Below are 20,825 nucleotides of genomic sequence, written 5' to 3' on the forward strand. Positions count from 1 at the left end.
CATTAATTCATCTGTATGCATAGTACCATTCTACCACGGTGCCCTCCAGTGGCGGAAGAATGCATTAAAGGTCAGATCAATATTTCACTTTTGGAAACACACACACAATGCTATGTATTTCCTTACAATGTCAATACATGCTTCAAGGCCGACATGCACTAGGTCGGCACTGACAAGAGGCTGATGTAAGCAAGAGGTCGATGTGAAAAGGGTGGACACATGAAAAGGTTGACACGAGTTTTCATATATTTTGTGTGTCAATGTCAACACCTGTTGACATGGACCCATAATTAGTATAGCACCTACCCTTGGCTGGCCATGCTTCTGTGATGGTGCCACACTCTGCTACCGCTGCACCTGGCACACTTTCATTTAGATAATTCCATGTAGATAATAAAACATGAAAAAGTCCCAAAAATAACATATAAAACTCACATCGACCTTTTCATGTGGCAACCATTGCCAGGTTGATCTCGAATATGAGTCAGACAGTATTTAAAAGTTGGGTGATACTGTACAATTATGCATAAATTGCAAAACACCATGATGAGTTAGAACCAAAACCAAAACACAGCTCTACTATTTTTATATCGGTTTGTCTGGCCTACAAATATATACAATATACAATAATTCTCTAAATGCCCCATCCACTAGTGTGCCACGAGCGTTTTTAATGCGGTTCCGGTGAATTGATGTGACGGGTTGCATGAAGAGTGTCACATCCCATGACCTTTACCTGCGACTGCGATGTGAGGCGCTTTCCCGTGCACATCGCAGTTGCAGATCAGAAAGGCTGCCATGAATATTTATTGCAGCCCTTGCTGGGCTCGCATACGATACATCGTATGCAAAAGGACTGCAGACGATGTATTGTATGAAATCCTGCTGCCAGGTGAGATGCAGGGTATCGCATGCGAGGTGCTGTACCGCATGCGATATCTCCCACTAGTGGAAGAGGGCCTTACATGTAGAGAAATCAATAACACTGTACATGAACTCTCCAAAAAAAAAAAAAACCCTAAAATAAGTCTCCCTGCCTCTTCTAAAAAAATGAAATAATTTATAAAAGAGAACTATTTTCTTTTAAATGTCAGGAGCCAATATTGTGAGAGTGGTCTCCAGTTTATAGAGTTCAATCTGCCAACTTGTCCCTGGCATATGTCAGCCAATAAAACTATTGCTAGATTTAATATTTTATCCAAGTACATTTCAAACATTGGCCCTTATTCAGATCTGATTGCTGTACAGATTTGTTCTCAAAATGGGCAAAACCATGTGCACTGCAGGTGGGGCAGATGTAACATGTATATAGAGAGAGAGTTAGATTTGTGTGAGTTCAGGGTAAATACTGGCTGCATTATTTTTACACTGCAATTTATATTTCAGTTTCAATACACCCCACCCAAATGTATCTCTCTCTGCACATGTTACATCAGCCCCACCTGCAGTGCACATGGTTTTGCCCATTTTTAGAACAAATTTGTACTGCAATCAGATCTGAATAAGGGCCATTATGTATATTCTTTGCGGACACACTGTTTATGTCATTAAAATATATGTTTAAAAAAGGCTGACATAGCAAATCAAGTGTCACACTCAGAAATTCCACATTAAACCGTGTATTATAGATCTTTGGAGACTTCTAAAACCATCCCCTCACCTCATACTATATATTGCCCATCATTTCTGATCTGCAATCCCAGCAGGCAGGTGCCTTTTTGTTGATGTAGAGATGGCAGCAAAATGATAATAAATTAGTCAATACTCAAAAATACTGTACCATTTTTGCAACGCATATGGCCTGATTCAGAGATGCACACCAAAGCTACCAGCTTCCTGTCAAACAATTGCGTACAGCCAGCGATTAAAAAAGAAAGACGCTGTATTTTACTGCTGTCTGACCTTGCTCAGGCATACTGCGTGCTGTACACACGCACAGTCATTCGATTATCACCCAGCCTGCAAATTCGCACCTGCGCGATCAAGTCTAAATAATCCCCTATATGCAAATGTTGTAGCTGTCAGGATATGTATTGAGACGCCCACTGGAGGCGTCTGAGATCTGATGCTTCTAAAGTAAAACGTATACATCAGATGCACACTGTTCGATAATAGACCTTCTTAATAAGCCTATGGTCACACAGCGTGGCAGTAAGTAAGATGCTGGAGCCATGCATACTGCATATGCAGAAATAACTTAAGACATCGTAGCCAGGTTTACTGCATATGTGATCGCAGTTGCATCTGACAAACAATCCCTGATGGTTAATCACTGGGAATTAAACACTCACTGCACACACCATTGCAGAGCATGTGCAGTGTGACTTACAGTATACGCAGTAGCAAAAATAAACAAAACAACAAAATCACTCCACTGCGTACAACATCGATACTGCGTTAATCTCCATATCAGCCCCATAGTAAGTCGTACACCTCTTGAAATATTAAGGTTTAAAATATATGCCTTGTATCACCAACAGGTCTGTTCACTTCATTGCTGATTCTGATTAGCGTAAAAGCCAGTGCTTCCCAAACTTTGTTTGCGCCACAGCACTCTAGATGTCAGAATTGTTTTTCACAGCGCCTCTAGGCCACATGTTTGTTATTCAGAAAATAATACAGTATAATGTGTTTATATGTCATCCTTAGGGCCAGATGCACTAAGCTTTCAAAAGTGATAAAGTGGAGAGAGATTTACCACCAGCCAATCAGTCCCTAACTGTCAATTTTCAAAAACAGCCAGTATAATGGTGGTTGGGAGCTGATTGGCTGGTGGTTTATCACTCTCCACTTTACAACTTTTTGAAGCTTTGTGCATCTGGCCCACAGTCTGGGGGCAGGATTTATGGCCGCTTGTCCTCATAATTTATAACTGGAAGCAACAAGCCCTGGTTTTGACATTTACACTGACCACAAATGTAATTGATCCTGGATAACTGACCCAAGCATTTCCTTCCCCCTTTCACCTCTCTGTTAACACATCTCCCCTGTACCCCTTTCACCTCTCTATGCCCATGTCTCCCCTGCACCTCTCCGTCCCCAGTATCCACTTTATCTACAGTATGTATACATATAAAACTTTAAAAAAAATACTACACAAAATTGTTGCCACTTTACCAGACAGGTGGGCGATGGGGAGGGCGGTAGGTAGCAGGCAGCCTGGCGATGGGGAGGGTGGCAGGTAGCAGGGGGCCTGGCGATGGGGAGGGTGGCAGGTATCAGGCAGCCTGATGATAGGGAGGGAAACAGATAGCAGGTCGTCTGGCGATGTCAAGAGCGACAGGTAGCAGTCGGATGGTTGACAGGTTGGACTGGTGGTAGGCAGCATAAGGCAGATAAGGGAGGTGAAGTCCCGCGCTGCAGCCACAGCTGGGTCACTGTCTCTTGTCAATGCAGCCTGCGCACCAGCCACTCCCGTGCAGGCTGCAGTTTCAGTATAGAAGTCACCCATCACAGCCCTACACGGCTCATCAGCGCCAGTGGCTGTGACAGGCTGCCACTGGGAGAGCAGTGCCGCGGGTCCTAGCACTAGACTTGATCAGCCAGGCGGTCTAATCTGTGCTTCCCCGGACCACCCCTTAGATTCGCCTATGGACCCAAGGCACCCCTGCAAATGTCCCAAGGCACCCTAGGGTGCCAAAGTATAAAGTTTGGGAACCACTGGTATATTATGCTGGGAAGTGTATATTGTCTTGGTAAGCTGCTCTTTCATAAACTAAGTAACTCAAACAAGTATACATTTCACAATAATCTAATCAAACTACAGCGTGGAATCTGGGCTATGGCAAGGCAAGTGCAGCTTGTTATTTAAGAAGAAAGATCGATGTGCCCAGTGTACGGACTATTAATACACTAGCCTTCACATACCTCCGAGTCTGCACTTTCAGATGAGGGAGATCAAGGAGTAAAAGTGGTAAGTGCTTACCTCCATTTTTCTTTTTGTCTGCAATTTTGTTAACAAGCCATTTTTTTGTTTCCTCCTGGACGTCTTTCACAAGTTCTATCACCACCAATGGTTTGAATTCGGGCTCCAAATGAAGCGCTTCCTTGAAAGGGCCTCTCTTCATTTTGGAATGAGATCTCTCCTTTAAATACAGACAACTATGATAAGCGTCAGCTTTACAATAAAAGGGATTCTAAAGAACTTGATGAGAAAACAACTTGAACTGGTTCCGCAGATAGGTGATCCAGGTAAACAGAGGTTAAATATGCCTGTATCCACCTGACATTACCTCAGACAACTACTGTATACAATTGCAGAAAATATTCCCAAGACCAAAGCAAAGCGTGAGACACTAACAACTGCTCCATGCAGCTACAGAACTGGGGACAGAATGAGGTCATTAGGTCGACCACTATTGGTCAACAGACAAGTCGACACATGAAAAGGGGTTGAAATGCATTAGGTCAACATTGCCAAAAGGTTGACATGGTGGTCAACATGTTTTCCCAGATTTTTTTTTTTAAACCAACTTTTAAATACTTTACCAATCAAGTGGACTTAAGATGATAATAGTGAGCCAAGCCATGCGAGGGAATGCGGCACACTAATACAGTGTCCATGTCAACCTATGTTATAGACTCAAAACCCCCACAGAAAAACTCATGTCGACCTTTTGCATGTGTCGACATAGTGCATGTCGAACTTTTGCCTGTCGACCAATAGTGATTAACCTATTGACTGTCAAATTTGGGGACGACATGATCATGCAACTAAAGCAGTTATCTTTCAGACATAGGGCCTGATTCAGACCTGATCGCTAATGGGCAACTTTGCAGAGCCCCCTTGCGATCAGATACCTGCCAGACATGAAATCGCGCCCTGTGCAAGTGGCCAGCTGCAAATCCATACGCAACTCACTATGACATGATTTTTCCAGTGTCTGTGTGTAACTCTGACCCTTCTACAAGTGTGCAATAAAATCAGGCTGATTGAGGCTGAAGCTGACATCACAGACCCTCCCTGACAGCGCTTGGGAACGCCTGGATTTTTCGGACACTCCCAGAAAATGGCCGGGTGATACCTGCAAATGGCAGCTGCCTGTTAATCAACTTACAAATGGCTTGCAAATAGAGTAATCGCTGAAATTTGTCACTGTTTGGCCTCGCACATGAGCACTACAATTCGTACGCATGCGCAGTCTTTAAATAATCGGTCGCCATGCGAATTCGCACAGCAGGGATCAGGTCTGAATAACCCCCATAATCGAGTGTTAAACCATACTACACACAGTAATAAAGCAGGGTTATATTGTAAACTGTAAACGCATAGAAATATTTTAATAAATCAATTGTAGTTTCCTAAATAACTAGCAGATACCTAAAGGACTCTGAGGGGTTACGTTACTAAAGGTTCTAAATATGAAAAGAGGTGATGTTCTCCATAGCAACCAATCAGATTCGGACTATAATTTCTCTATTTCATCCTAGGAAATGACAGACAGAATCTGATTGGTTGCTATGGGCAACATCACCTTTTCATTTTTAGAACCTTGCTAAAGCTGTTTACACACTATTAGATATATCTCCAGCGCAACTGATCTGCAGATATATGTACAGACGGATCGGGTAGCGTGTTCTCCATACACACTGCCCGATCCGTCAGAACTGACCTCACAAATGGGCGGGCGCATTTGCATGTGCCCACCCACTGAGCTGTCAATCATCGGTGGTTTCTGCCATGGCTGTACGAGTGGTCGGCAGATCGCCCGTACACACCGCACAATGCGCCGATATATCATTAGATATATCGGGCATCGGCTGTGTTGCACAGCCAACACGATATATCTGTGAACAGATATATCGATGATTAATCAAAATTAATTTGAACAGCTGATATTTTGCCCAGGGTGTACGCACCTTTAGATGCATAGCCAATTAACTGCTGGACTACACACCAACTGTAGCATTGGGATTAATGCCCAAGAGCTATTCAATAACTAGCCAATTTTCCTGGCTAATGAACTTTAACCCATAGATGCCACATTAAGTGCTCAAGATTTATGGGTTACCATACATTGTAAACCCCAGGGGTGCACTTAACATGATGGCTGCAAGGAAAAACCTGCATAAAGAGTTTACCATGTGGCTGAGAGGCCGTAATTGAATAGCTCCTGACAGAGCTGTGTTATAAACAGTGCCATGCTCAGGAATGCATTTTCTGGTATTTGGCCCTAGCCAGGAATACCACACAAAGATAATGTTAGCCCATAGTACACAATGGGCTACTTTAGTGCATATTTTACTGGAGAGGGATCCTCTAGATCCAAGTCCGACTGCCCCCACTGATGTATGTGCAGGTAGTCTGAGAATGCACAGTAGGTGTGGCAATGCCAAATGACTCTGCTTCCAGCTATTTGGCAACACAGGATGCCACTGGAACCCGTGTCCCCGTAAAATTCTGATTGTACATTTTTAAATTTTACTTTGCGAATTAAGTTATTATAATACCTCATTTGCATTTCAACTGTGAGATGTGATAAATGGAACCTTAAAAGGAGCTAAGCAAGAATAACAAATTTGCTGTGATCCACAATACTGTACATTGATCAATCTGTATGTTAGATAAAAAAAGCAACTGTGTAACAGGGTCCTTCTACACGCTCACATTGTTTTGTTAATAATGCAGCACTAAAAGATCCTCTTCTGTTGGTAACAGGTCAGGTGGTACAAAGATGGGCATGGCCAGCATGTTATACCCTATTATCAACTGCATATAATGCAACAAAGTTTACATCAATAACTTTTTGTATACACGACAACAGCTTGAGGTGATTAGTCAGACAGCGTGAACTACAAGACCCAGCATGCATTGTCATAAACACTTTGGGACTCGCATTCCAGAACAGGTGAAGTGTCAAACCATACAAGCCTAGTACGTAGTTACAGTCTGCTATTTCATACTCATCCATATGTCTCATACTTACTTCCCCTTTTCCAGGCAGCGCTAGCACTCACATCCAGACAGGAATAGCACACACGGGAGGATCAGAGGCAGGGACGAGCATTCAGCAGCACTTTCTCACTGCCCCAGAGTTGTGGCCACAAGAGAAAAAATAGCCTAAGCTAACATAGTTGTTTCCTTATCGGCCATTTTGCCGAAGACAAAACTCCTTAAACTCTATGTAACGAGTATGACAAAATGTCTCTACAATTACTGACCAAAGCAGTAACAATATGTGTCCCTCTATTGGCCGCACAGTGACAGCTGACGGTCCAGCCCTCAGTGTCACAGCTCTTCTCTGTTCTGATTGGTTTCCTGTCTGACAGGAGGCATGATGATTGGGGAGCCTGTCTGCATGAGTCAGTGTATACCCATATTGCACATACAGGTACCACTGCATTCCTTTCTGCAGCACAGCCACCACCTTTTCATGCTGTGCAAGATGGCAATGTGATTATTTTGGGATGTATACGGACAATGTATGCTAATTGTAATTATATAACAAGATGCCATTCCCCAGGTTCTATCCCACGTACAATTTATTGGAATTTTTGCAGCTTTACAATAATTGTTTAAGTCAGGATTATACCATTAATGCAGTGGAAAGGAGTCACAATGAGCTATGAGCTATTAATAATCAAGTCTGATTTTCTAACTAATGTTTACTAACTAATGCTTAAAAGAACTGATGCATGTAAAGTATACAGGATATGTTTGCTGGGTATGGGTCATTTGGTCGACCCAATTTAGGTCAACCACTGAAGGTCGACAGGCCTTACGTCGACACCTTAAATAGGTCGACATGGTTGGATGGCGACACAAGCATTAGGTCGACAATGAGTAGATCTGCAGTCAAAAGGTCGACATGAGTCTTTCACGGTTTTTGTTCCAAATGTCGACATAGTGGACACTGTCAAGGATACCGGCACATGTTGTTTAAAAAAAAGTGAAAAACATGTTGACATTTTGACTGTCGACCTAATGTTTGTGTCAACCTTCCAACCCTGTCGACCTTAGCCATGTCGACATATTTCATGTGTCGACCTTCAGTGGTCGACCCAATGTATGTCAACCTAATATGGGTAGTATACTCTTGCTGCTGCCTTTCTTTTAGCATCAGAGTACACTCTGCCCAAAGATTGATTTCATTTAGGAGGCATTGTAGCTCACCTGAACTCCCAACCCTCCGAATTTTGCTTCCCAAACAAATTACAACCACTCTGTGAACTTTTCATCTAAAACTGGCACTGAAAGGCTCAGAACAGGCTCCCCTGGTAAATGTCCTCCATGGCTTCCACCAACAGGAAGTCACACCCGGAACCTAAGCACTCAGATAGGCATCCCAGACCATTTGTCACCCATCTGTGACATTTCCATCAAAATCCATATAGTGGAAGTCCCAGAACACACTCCCTGGGTGAAAGGTCTGCCCGGTGTACACCAACTTGACAAGGGACAGAGGTCCTGGCCACTCCAATAGGCATCCCAGACAATGGGTGACATTCTATGGGATGAGATAATTAGACTTTAGCGATTTTCTTCGTAAAAACGTCCGAATTCGCATTTTTTTCCATTTTCGCATATTTAATGAGCTGCGAAAATGTGAAAAAAGTGCGATTTTGGCCAACAAGTTGGACACACTGAAAATGCGATGGCTGCTTTTCGCAGCACATCGCATCCAGATGTTTTCACATGAAAAAGTATACAAATCGCATATTTAATGGTATGCGATTTGTATAAAGTGTGTCTATAATTCGCCCAAAAATCAGACCAGGTTCTGATGGGCGAATTAGCCAGAACCCTGCACAGATCGCAATGATCTGTGCAGGGTTCTGGTGTAAAAAAAAGTTTAAACAGTTAAAATAAAAAAAAAAACAGCGCGGGGTCCCCCGCCAGAGCATAACCAGCCCCGGGCTCATTGAGCCGATGCTGGTGACATAAAATCAGGGTCCCCGACAAATAGGGGTCCCTTGATTTAATGAAACCAGCACCAGGCTTAAGGTCCAGCGCTGGTTCCCGAAATACGGGGGGACAAAATGACTAGGGGTCCCCCGTATTTTAAGAACCAGCACCAGACCCAACCAGCCAGCAGGGTAATGCCACAGCCGGGGGACACTTATTATATAAGGTCCCGCGGCAAAAGCATTATCCCCGTGGCTGGTCAGCATGGGCAGGGGTCCTGGGGAAGTGGGGACCCCCCCAATGAAGGGGGTCCCCCCCCTCCAGGACTTACCAGCCCATGCTGAAAGTCCGGAGCTGTCCCCGATGCCCCTGGGCGGTGGGCATCGGGCTGATGGAAAATGTAAAAAATAGAAGAAAAACTATTGTTTTCTACTGTAGAACTATGAGTCCCAGCAAGCCTACCCCACATGCTGGGACTTGGAGAACCACAAGTCCCAGCATGCGGGGCATTAAAGGGCCCGCTGCCACTTGTAGTTCTACAGTACAAAAAATAGTAAAATAAAACACACTGACACCCTGAAAAATAAAAGTTTAATACACACATAACACACACACTGATACTTACCTACCTTGAGCCCGTAGGTCGGTCCCTGGATCCTGGGTCCGGGGCTCCTGGACAGAAGAGTCCGGTTCCGGGGCCTTGGTCCTGGTTCCGGGGCTGGTCCGGGGTCCTGGGCTCCAGGGCTGATGTCTCCGGGGTCCAGGATCTGAAGTAGTCCAAAAGGGGTTCCTAAGGAAGGAAATCCTACTCACCTGGTCCCCGGCGACGACCTCGGCATCCTCTCCGGCAGACGCGCTGCTCCCGGCTGGTACCCGCTCACGGACTGAAGAGGCGCAGAGATGTTTCATCTTCCGCGCCTCTTCTCAGAATGATTCCATTGGCCGCCTAGCGGCCAATCAGGAGCCGAGAAAGTCGGCTCCTGATTGGCCGCTAGGCGGCCAATAGAATCGTCCGGAGGAAAGGCGCGGAAGATGAAAATCTCTGCGTCTCTCCAGTCCGTGAGCGGGTACCAGCTGGGAGCAGCACGTCTGCCGGAGAGGATGCCGAGGTCGTCGACGGGGACCAGGTGAGTAGGATTTCCTTCCTTAGGAACCCCTTTTGGACTACTTCGGATCCTGGACCCCGGAGACATCAGCCCTGGAGCCCAGGACCCCGGACCAGCCCCGGAACCGGACTCTTCTGTCCAGGAGCCCAGGATCCAGGGACCGACCTACGGGCTCAAGGTAGGTAAGTATCAGTGTGTGTGTTATGTGTGTATTAAACTTTTATTTTTCAGGGTGTCAGTGTGTTTTATTTTACTATTTTTTGTACTGTAGAACTACAAGTGGCAGCGGGCCCTTTAATGCCCCGCATGCTGGGACTTGTGGTTCTCCAAGTCCCAGCATGCGGGGTAGGCTTGCTGGGACTCATAGTTCTACAGTAGAAAACAATAGTTTTTCTTCTATCTTTTACACTTTCCATCAGCCCGATGCCCACCGCCCAGGGGCATCGGGGACAGCCCCGGACTTTCAGCATGGGCTGGTAAGACCTGGAGGGGGGGACCCCTTCATTGGGGGGTCCCCACTTTCCCAGGACCCCTGCCCATGCTGACCAGCCACGGGGATAATGCTTTGGCCGCGGGACCTTATATAATAAGTGTCCCCCGGCTGTGGCATTACCCTGCTGGCTGGTTGGGTCTGGTGCTGGTTCTTAAAATACGGGGGACCCCTAGTCATTTTGTCCCCCGTATTTCGGGAACCAGCGCCGGACCTTGAGCCTGGTGCTGGTTTCATTAAATCAAGGGGACCCCTATTTGTCGGGACCCTGATTTCATGTCACCAGCACCGGCTCAATGAGCCCGGGGCTGTTATGCTCTGGCGGGGGACCCCGCGCTGGTTTTTTTTTATTTTAATTTGCGATTTCCTGCAAACGTGCGATTTTCAGACATGAAAATCGCACATTTTCAGGACTAAAGACATCGCACCAACTCGCACCTATTCGCACTATTTGGCCCGTTTTTCGCATCTCATTAAATATGCGAAAAACGGGCCAATCTTGCGATTTTCAAAAGTGCGAAGTGGTGCGATAAAAAAAATGCGCATTTATCTCAATCCATAGAATGTCACCCATGATGTCATACCTTTTTTGAAGTTCTCATCCAAATCCTTCCAGCAGAAGGCCCTGAACATGCTCCATGCCTATGGTGTGCCCAGAGGACTTCTTCTTTCACCATTAACAATAATACTTTCAAGTACCACTAACCGGTCTGTAGTGTAACTCCATGGGTACACATACTGTACCCCAGGTTGGGAACCACTGCTCTAAGGGGAGGAATAGAGGATTTAGATCAGAATATTTTCACACACACACACACACACACACACACACATAAAAATAAAGCTGTCTAACCTTTGTGGCCTTCATGCAAAAGCAGCCAGTATTTACCCTGCACAGAAAAAATATAAATCCATTGGCTCCCCTTACATAGCAGTTAGTCACATGGTTTGCTCCAGATACAAAGGACCTTATTCTGGTTGACTTGCAAAGCTGCAAATTTATTAGCTTTGAGAGTCCACCAAACCCCACGTGCCACCAGCACGGCCGCCCACCCCCCCTCGCACGCCGAGTTTCCTTTGTCCATTGTGTGAATGGATGTTTTGTATAAACATCCATTTGCAGTCTGCATGTGGGGAGGTAATCATTAGATGGTCGCCGACATGTGGTGTCTCACATCTATGAGCGCCCTGTGAGTCAGCTGCCCGCACCCGCGTCATGGGTGCATTTACATGGAAACGCCCAGCGTTTTCATGGAAACACCCATGAAACACTTGGCGCTCCCATGGGCACAACCCCTTGTCACCACCCCTCGCATCAAGAGTCTGTACATGCGCATATATTGCACATGTGCAGACGCTCGCCATCACTCCCCTCCGTGAACACGCAGGGGAGCGAGACAATTAGAATAGCCCCCAAAATGACTTGCTTTCTTTTTGCTTTTACAGAATTTGTATCTATAAATTATCTTCAAAAACACCCTATCTAATTATGGGACTTATTCGGCATGGATCTCAAATCTGATCTGAGAGTTTGCAGTTATATGAAAAGATAGCCACCGCCCAGAAAGATAAAATAATTGCCTTGCGGAAAATTGTGAGTGAATTGCAAATATATCGCTAATCACGATCAATAGTCAATTCCGGAAACATAATAGATACTTTGCTTCCTGTCATTCAAACTGTGGCTACATTGCATTTTCAGTCGCTAATTCATCTCACGCATGCGTAATACAAACAGCACGCATGTGTAGTTCTCCAATTAGCAATCCAAGCTGAATTGTGCCCTATATCCCCTCTGTACAATCTACACATAGGGCCAAATGCAATAGGGTGTGAGAATCAGAAAGTGAGAGATTTCAATCATTTACACTGCAAACCAATGTGATTTTGTCATGTAATTATAATTAATTGCCAGTTTAAAAAAAATGGGAAAACTCTCCTAATTCAGCTCTGATCGTAGGACCAACCAGTGTCAAACGCAGGATTTTTAAAGGTGGGTTTCCAAAATATATATATATATTATAGATTGTAAGCTCCACTGAGGCAGGGACTGATGTGAATGTTCAATTATACAATGTAAAGCGCTGCGGAATATGTGTGTGCTATATAAGATACTGTAAATAAATAATAAATAAATAATAATATATAGAGTCTGGCAATCAAATGGCATATAAAACCAACACGTGCCCAGGTGCTCGTTTGCATGGGTTTTCCGCCAATTATAACACTTCCAGCAAAAAGCGTGGTGCTTGTGTAATATCTGGGCGCCCGATTTTTTCATGCGATGCGATGCGATCGACCAGATTTTTACATTGGAACCAATGTTAAATGGTCCCTGACACCCGATTTTACATTGGGTCCAATGTTAAATGCCCCCCAGACCCCATTTTTCATTGTATAACCACCCTGATGGTTAATTATGTGAAATGCCCCAACATTGTTAACGCCATGCCGCTATCAACGCCAACCCGAAGCGTGGCGAGCACAGCGAGCCCGCGAGGGGCGGTGGTACGTGTCCTCCGACCTTTTCATACCCCCACTATCCACGTTCGCATGGAATTGATCTTATTTAGTGTGGCAAGCGCAGTGAGCCACTGAGCCCGAAGCATGGCGAGCGCAGCGAGCCCCGCGAGGGGACGTGGAATACATGTTAAGTATTCCCGTCAACACAATAAAGCACAGCCGTTTTCAAACTTAAGTCCCGGAGTGACACGTGAAGAAACTATTACCTGTTAAAAGAAGAAGGGGTTGGAGTGCTCAAAGAAGCAACCCAGCAGCACAGTCACTATCACTGGACACTCGGCAGCCGGCAGCTTCCCTGGCTGCCTTCTGCAATGCAATGCTCTGCTCAGGGCAAAGGGGGGAAAGGGGACCACGGCTCTGGGCATTGCAATAATTTAATCTGCGGCTGCATCCAGGGCCGGCAACAGAAATCTTGGGGCCTCATACATTGATATCTCTGAGTTCCCCCCGACCCCTATGTTGCAACATATGCCAGAAATGCCCTGTGCCCATTATTATAGTAGTGTGGAGCAGGGAGAAGTGGTGTGGAGCAGCGATAGAGGGTTTGAGTGGGAGTAGTGGTGTGGAGAGCGAGGGATGGAGTAGTGGTTTGGAGTAATGATGTGGAGCAGGGTGGGAGTAATGATGTGGAGCAGGGAGGGAGAGTGGGAGTAGTGATGTGGAGCAGGGAGGGAGAGTGGGAGTGGTGATGTGGAGCAGGGAGGGAGGGTGGGAGCAGTGATGGGGAGCAGGTAGGGATGGTGGGAGCAGTGATGGGGAGCAGGGAGGGAGGGTGGGAGCAGTGATGGGGAGCAGGGAGGGAATGTGGGAGCAGTGATGGGGAGCAGGGAGGGAGGGTGGAAGCAGGAAGGGAGGGTGGGAGCAGTGATGGGGAGCAGGGAGGGAGGGGGAGCAGTGATGCGGAGCAGGGCGGGAGGGGGGAGCAGTGATGGGGAGCAGGGAGGGAGGGTGGTAGCAGTGATGGATAGCAGGGAGGGAATGTGGGAGCAGTGATGGGGAGCAGGGAGGGAGGGTGGGAGCAGTGATGGGGAGCAGGGAGGGAATGTGGGAGCAGTGATGGGGAGCAGGGAGGGAATTTTGGGAGCAGTGATGGGGAGCAGGGAGGGAGGGTGGAAGCAGGAAGGGAGGGTGGGCGCAGTGATGGGGAGCAGGGAGGGAGGGATGGTGGGAGCAGTGATGGGGAGCAGGGATGGAGGGGGAGCATTGATGCGGGGCAGGGAGGGAGGGGGAGCAGTGATGCGGAGCAGGAAGGGGGAGCAGGGAGGGAGGATGGGAGCAGTGATGGGTAGCAGGGAGGGAGGGTGGGAGAAGTGATGTGGAGCAGGGAGGGAGGGTGGTAGCAGTGATGTGGAGCAGGGAGGGAGGGTGGAAGCAGTGATGGGGAGCAGGGAGGGAGGGGGAGCAGTGATGCGGAGCAGGGAGGGAGGGGGAGCAGTGATGGGGAGCAGGGAGGGAGGGGAAGCAGTGATGGGGAGCAGGGAGGGAGGATGGGAGCAGTGATGGGGAGCAGGGAGGGAGGGTGGGAGTAGTGATGCGGAGCAGGGAGGGTGGGAGTATTTGTGGGGAATGAGTCAGGCCACTTAGAGAGGGACAGAATTGCCATGCAGGCAGCAGCAGTAATGCACAGGCTCTGGGGTTCCCAGTATTGCACACAGACTCCCCATCTCTGTATCAGGGGGAACAAGTAACACACAAAGAAACAGACAGCGTCACTCCTCTGTGACCCAATCGCACAAAGGAGGTCAGCTTCCCGGCACACAGCCCACAGTACTTACTAGTGAGAGCACTGCCAGGAGTTCCCCACCATGAGCGTAGCACCAGGAAGCAGCAGCCAGAGCGGCGAAACCCTGAGGTGACGTCACTGCTGTCCGTGGTTCCAGCTCTGTTGATACTAGGGGGAGAGTCTCGCTCAGAGACCAACAGCTGCTGCCGCGCGGGCAGTCACGGAGAGCTGGGAAACCTGCAATGCCGCAGCAGGGCTCCCTTCGGAGCAGTCGGCAGCTACCCCAGCTAGAGAAGAATTTAGAGTTCAAGAAACGGCACACAGCGCTAAGATTAAATAAAAAATGGTGTGACTAAATGGTGAACAATTCAATGTGCACAAAAACAAAATCAGGAGTACTTCCCTTCCGTATATTCCAATGGATGAAAGGTAAGTGCGTCAATCCCTTTTTCAATGAATAAAAAGTTCTTAAGATATGTGGTCCGTTTTTTTCATACGTATCTCACAGTGATCATAAAAAATGAAAAGACTTTGGGTGACATTCTATGGAGTGAGATAAATGCGCATGTTTTTATCTCGCACCACATTGCCGCTTTTTGCACTTTTTGAAATCGCATTTTTGGGTAATAATTTGCATATTTAATGGAATTCGATTTGGAGGCTGAAAAGTGCGATGTAGTGCGATTTGCGGCGAAGTGGTGCGAATTTATGTCACAAAAAAGTGCGATTTCTTCCGCCGGTCATGTGCGAGTTTTGGACCAACCGGAGTGCGATTTACAAAACTGTCTCCGCATGACTAAGAACCCCCTAACCTATTGGCCCACCTCTGTCCCCTCCATTATGCATCACACCCCCTATATAAAGGGGCACTGGCGCCATTTCACTCTTTGATAGGAAGTAAGGAGCATGGAGAGGAGCAGAGGAAGAGGTGTTGGTGGCAGAGTGAGGAGTGGCAGAGTGAGGAGTGGCAGAGGGAGCAGTGGCAGAGGGAGCAGTGGCAGAGGGAGCAGTGGCAGAGGGAGAAGTGGCAGCAGCCAGCCAAGTGGAAGAGGCAGCAGTGTGGCAGGCAGCATGGCCACAGCAAGGCCAGCCCCAGACCAGTCCCTGGCGGACCAGCCCCAGCAGGAGGAGGTGGAGGATCCGCTGGCATCCCCATCCTATAGCCAGGACCTTGCCCATACCCCACAGCAGCTGCAGGAGGGCCACATGTCAGAGGTGGAGGAAGATGGAGGTGAGGAGGAGGAAGACACTGGCATGGAGGAGGAGGGGTACATGGCTGAAGTAGAAAATGAGGAGGAGGAGGAGGTAGAAGCTGGCCGCACAAAAAGTGGCCGAAAGGTCAGATTTTCCTATGAGGAAAATGCTGCGCTTGTCCGGGCTATCATACCTGTGTTTGACCGGTTACTGGGGAAATCTCACCACAAGACCACTGCACAGCAGAAAAGGGCTATGTGGAAGGACATCACCCAGGCGGTGAACGCTGTAAGTCACCACAAGCGCCTGGTCAGAAATGTCAAGAAGAGGTTCAATGACATAAAGAGACACCTCAAAAGTAAAATGGCAATGGAGTTGGAGGAGGCCACCAAGATTGGCGGAGGAAGCCCCACCACTGTCTGCTACACGTCCTATGAGGTCAAGTTAAAGCGAATCATACCCCCTGAGGTTCTGCCTGGCATGCACGTCGCGGATACCGATAGGCCGCCAACGCCATCCAGAGCTGGTAAGTGTTACCACATGCAATCCTAAACATACATGCCAATGTTATCAAACTGTAATGTTCACTTGTATTGTTATGCTAAGTAAAGTGCTGCTGTGAAACTACATACCGTCTTTCCCCGATTTTAAGACCTCCCCCGAAAATAAGACCTACCCCAGATTTTGGACATTGGTCTAAATTAAGACCTCCCCCGAAAATAAGCCCTATTCAAATTTCAATATTTTCCGTTTGGGTGATAACTTATACCCCCCCTGATCCCCCAGTCAGCACCCTTAACTGCCCTGACCTCTATGAAGTAGATCGGGTAGAGCATTGGCTTCTACTGAAGCCTCTTCTGCTGAACTCGCGGTCCCAGTCATGCACTGCGAGCCGTGTGTGACGTCACATCACGAGGCTGCAGATCGGCAAACTTCTGTGCCGGCTTCGTCTGTTACCTTGATGGGGGTGTCCAGCGCTGTGGCGAATCTGCCGCTGCCGAATCACAGCCGCATTTAACAAGCAGCAGACAGCAAAACACAAACAGTAATGGCGGCCATGGGGACCGTACGGGGGACGTGACGGGCGCAGAGACTGAACCTCTGGGGCTTCTGACGGGACCGATCCCGGTATCTGCCTCCCTCAGGACGGGCTGGGGTGGCTGGAGAGCAGGGGCAGTACTGGGATGCGCACAGGTGAGCCGCCCCAATTACCCTGACCTAATTTCTGTGTGTGCCCAAGAGGGAGGGGGGGTTATACGCTGTCCCACCTTATACTCATGCCCCACACTCCGGGGCTGGCTGGAGGCACTGGTGTGACAGGCCCTCAGGCTACTGCAGCGGGGAAATGATGGGGAGCTGACAGGTGTAAGAAGGACGGGGGCATGTTAATTAAGGAGGACTGGGGGCATGATGTCAATGTCTATTAAAATAAGACCTCCCCCGAAAATAAGACCTATGGTGTTTTTTGTTGGTCCAAAAAAAATAAGACAGTGTCTTATTATCGGGGAAACACGGTAGCACAGCAAGGTCAAGCACAATAAATTGCCTGCTCCTACTTTCAAATTGGTCATAATGCTGGGCCTTGTAGTTCCACAACTGCTGATATTGATCAACACTTTAACATTCTTTCTAGCAGCCTAACATGTATGTGGGCAAAAACACATTGGTGTACTGGTGGTTTAGCTGCCATGCCTACATACCACAGATTATCCACCAGTTGTAATGTGTCCAAAAGTTTAATAATAATCTAACAAAAAATTCAGGTGAAAAACATATGTCAAATAATGTGGGGACTAAATAATGTAGTCCTTAACCAAAGGAAGTATTGTCCAATAATGTCATTTCAATGCATGTTTGCTGTAAATGCTTATCCATTGCAAGGTACATAATGGCTGCCCATCTTTCCTTGCACAGATTGTCCGTCCCAAAGTGCTCACGCATCAAAGAAAAGAAGGCCCGTTGCTGCAGAATCTGTGGAAGCAGGTAAATGAACAAAAACAGGCCATTACACATACAGTACACACACCCATTTCACATCAACAATATCTCACACTACATTCATCTCCTGCTGCTACATTGCAATGGAAATGAATGTAATCTGACCTAGCCATCTCACTTATTATTAATGTCAATGTTACATGCTGTATCGGGGTACACGTGTAAGTACATAATACCCCTAGGTATGTGCGTTCAGCATCTCAAGCCCTTTCAAAAAGAGTACTGAAGAGAGTCTGGCCTATATATGCATCAGTACTTACCTCTTCATCTGTATCCACAAGTACTGAACAACTAGGAACACAACCAACAGAATCCTCTATGATGATGTTGGATGAAATGGACATCATTCTCGAACCCGTGGAGACCTTTGCGGCTGAGGAGGAAATACAGACGTCATAACAGAGTGATCTTCCCCCAAGTGGGGTGACTCCCAACCCACCCCCACCCACAAACACACCCCATACAGCAGCTTCTGCTTCACAAGTAGCTAACTCCTTGGTAAATTTCAAGGAGAAACAAATAGAATTTATGGCCTCCCAAAGCCTGCAAATAGGTAACATCCAGGGGTACATGCGTGACACTTTTCTTCAATTAAGAAAAATTGCACGTAGTGTACGGGTTGGTGTAGGTACTCTTGTGCGCATTGCTAATAGCATTGACACCCGTTTTGCAGATCTTACTTCTGCTGTAAGGGAACAGAATAGCCATATTGGCAGCCTTGCGCAAAGTATAGCTGCACTAAGCCAATCATGCACAGCGCAGACCAATGCCTTAATAGGTATGCAGGCCCCACTTCAGCAGATGGAAGGCAATGTCATAGGTGCAGCAGCATCTACACTGAGTAGTGTATCTAGCACCCCAGTAAGTGGCTCCCCCACTTCCCTACCCCGTCGGAGTATTAGGACCCGTGGTGGCCTGGGTGTAGCTTCAAGAAGTGGTTTAGGGTGGCCTGATGGTGGGAGAAGATAGGTCATATTTTTGATACATTTTTAGTTTGCATCTAATTTGCAATACATCTTGTTACATCCCCCGACAGTTTTAATGTTTGAGTGACAAAAATGCAGGTTGTTTATGACATACTAAAAATGTCTAAACGCATACCATTTTGGCTGTGTATTATTTTTGAACCAATTGTTGTGTGAAATATGACATAGTGTAATGGTATATGACAATGGGATTGCTGAAAAGTAGTGTTGGGTAACTCCTGGCCCGTCAAAGGTTGTGGAACTACATATTCCAGCAAGCTCTGGCACTCATTGTTTGGACTGTAATGGTTATAGTGTGTCAGGGCATGCTGGCACATGTAGTTCCACAACCCCAGTGAGCCATGTTTTACAGCAAACTTAATTCATACATTTCAAATGTACTTACAAGCTTGATACCAACAAGGGATAGGTCAGCACCACCAGCTGCACACGTTGGGCTCTGTGTATTAGGCTAAATGTGGGTGGAAACAGATGGTATTGCTAAATAATTTGTTTATGAGTACACTTACAGCAAAGGTACATGTTGGAATACAGGGCACATGTGCTTACCAGAAAAGTAACGGCTGATGATGTCTGTACGCACCAGATTCCCCCTCTGCGTACCCCTCACTACCCGAGGTGTGGTAGGTTGGGCTTCCTGCACGACTGCTGCATGTTCCTCCTCCACATAGGCAGGTTGGGACAGGGCTATGTTGTGCAACATGCAGCAAGCCTGGACGATCATCACTACTTTTGCAGGGTGGTAAAGCAGCGTACCCGATGACCGGTCCAAACACAGGAATCTACTTTTCAAAATGCCAAATGTGCGCTCCACCACATTGCGGGTTGCAATATGGGCTTCATTATACCGATGCTGTGCAGGGCCCTCTGGGGAGCGCAAAGGTGTCATGAGCCAGGAAATACACCCATATCCTGAGTCACCTAAAACACAGATAGGAAGTGATTGCCTTATATGGTAAGGTATGTGCTTTGTGCAAACAGGAGACACTGGTAGAACATCAATATGCTTGTGAATCAGGAAACACACACATTAAAGCAGGTACAAATAAGGACAGACAGGGTAATATGTAAAAATGTACTTACCTAGTAGCCAGCCCTCTGGCATTTGTTGTTGGGTAAATCAGTTTCAGAGGGCTGAGTGTCTCAGAATATAGGCATCATGGCAGTTCCCAGGAAAGCCTGCGACAACACTTAGGATTTTCAGATGAGCATCGGAAACAACCTGCACGTTCAGGGAGTGCCGCCCACGCCTATTGACATAGACGTGGCCCCGCATGTGCGGTGCCCTAATCCCAATGTGTGTGCAGTCTATAGCTCCCAGCACGTGAGGGAATGCTGAGAGTCTATAGAAAGCCACCTTGTGGTCCTGCCACTCCAAGTCAGAACGTGGGAATCTGATGTATGTCCGCCACAACTTCTTTAAAGCAAGTAACAATTGAGTAAAATGCTTTGAGAAAGTGGGCTGTGATACCCCCAAGGACCATGAGGTCACAGACTGAGTGGAGCCTGTGGCCAAATAGTAGAGGGTACACATTAATTTCTGCAGCCCAGACACTGCATAGTTGCCTCCCCCAAAAGGGTCCAAATCATCTCTCACCTGCTGTCCAACAGGTTAATGCGGTTCAGCCTAAACATCCCCACAACCTGTTGATCCGAGAGGGAGTCCAGGTACAGCCGAGCACGATACATACGTGGGGTACGCAGTAGTCGGGGGGCTACCTGGATCTGGTGCGCAGCTTCTCCAAATGGGCCACATCACAAATAAGCAACTCCAAACCACTCTGCAAAATCTCCATGTCTCAAACCCTCACAGGTGTCCTTAATGATGTTGGGGTTTATGTAGGGGTGTTTCTGAGTGAAATTGAGGGCACCTGTGCTGAAATTAACCATGTGTACACTTGACCAAAGTGAGTTCTGGGCCAAATCGCCCAACAGAACCTGGTCTGAAAAAAGTGTGATT

General features: G+C 47.1%; 1 protein-coding gene across 3 annotated transcripts in view; it reads right to left on the reverse strand.

The window, feature by feature from the left end:
• The window catches only part of ANO10 (anoctamin 10), a 244,512-nt gene extending 237,438 nt beyond the window's left edge, over window positions 1-7,074 (reverse strand). For all 3 annotated transcript variants that reach the window (XR_014475034.1, XM_083188677.1, XM_083188679.1), the window contains exons 1-2: window positions 6,927-7,074; window positions 3,926-4,085 (exon numbers count right to left, since the gene is read on the reverse strand). Coding sequence is in view for 2 of the 3 variants with exons in the window: in XM_083188677.1 (XP_083044803.1) it covers window positions 3,926-4,067 (142 nt within the window). In the remaining variant the exon portion in view is untranslated. The remainder of the gene's footprint in view (window positions 1-3,925; window positions 4,086-6,926) is intronic.
• Window positions 7,075-20,825: the final 13,751 nt, after the last annotated feature.

Source organism: Crinia signifera, chromosome 5 (assembly GCF_055691185.1).
Source record: "Crinia signifera chromosome 5, ASM5569118v1, whole genome shotgun sequence".
Lineage (NCBI taxonomy): Eukaryota > Metazoa > Chordata > Amphibia > Anura > Myobatrachidae > Crinia > Crinia signifera.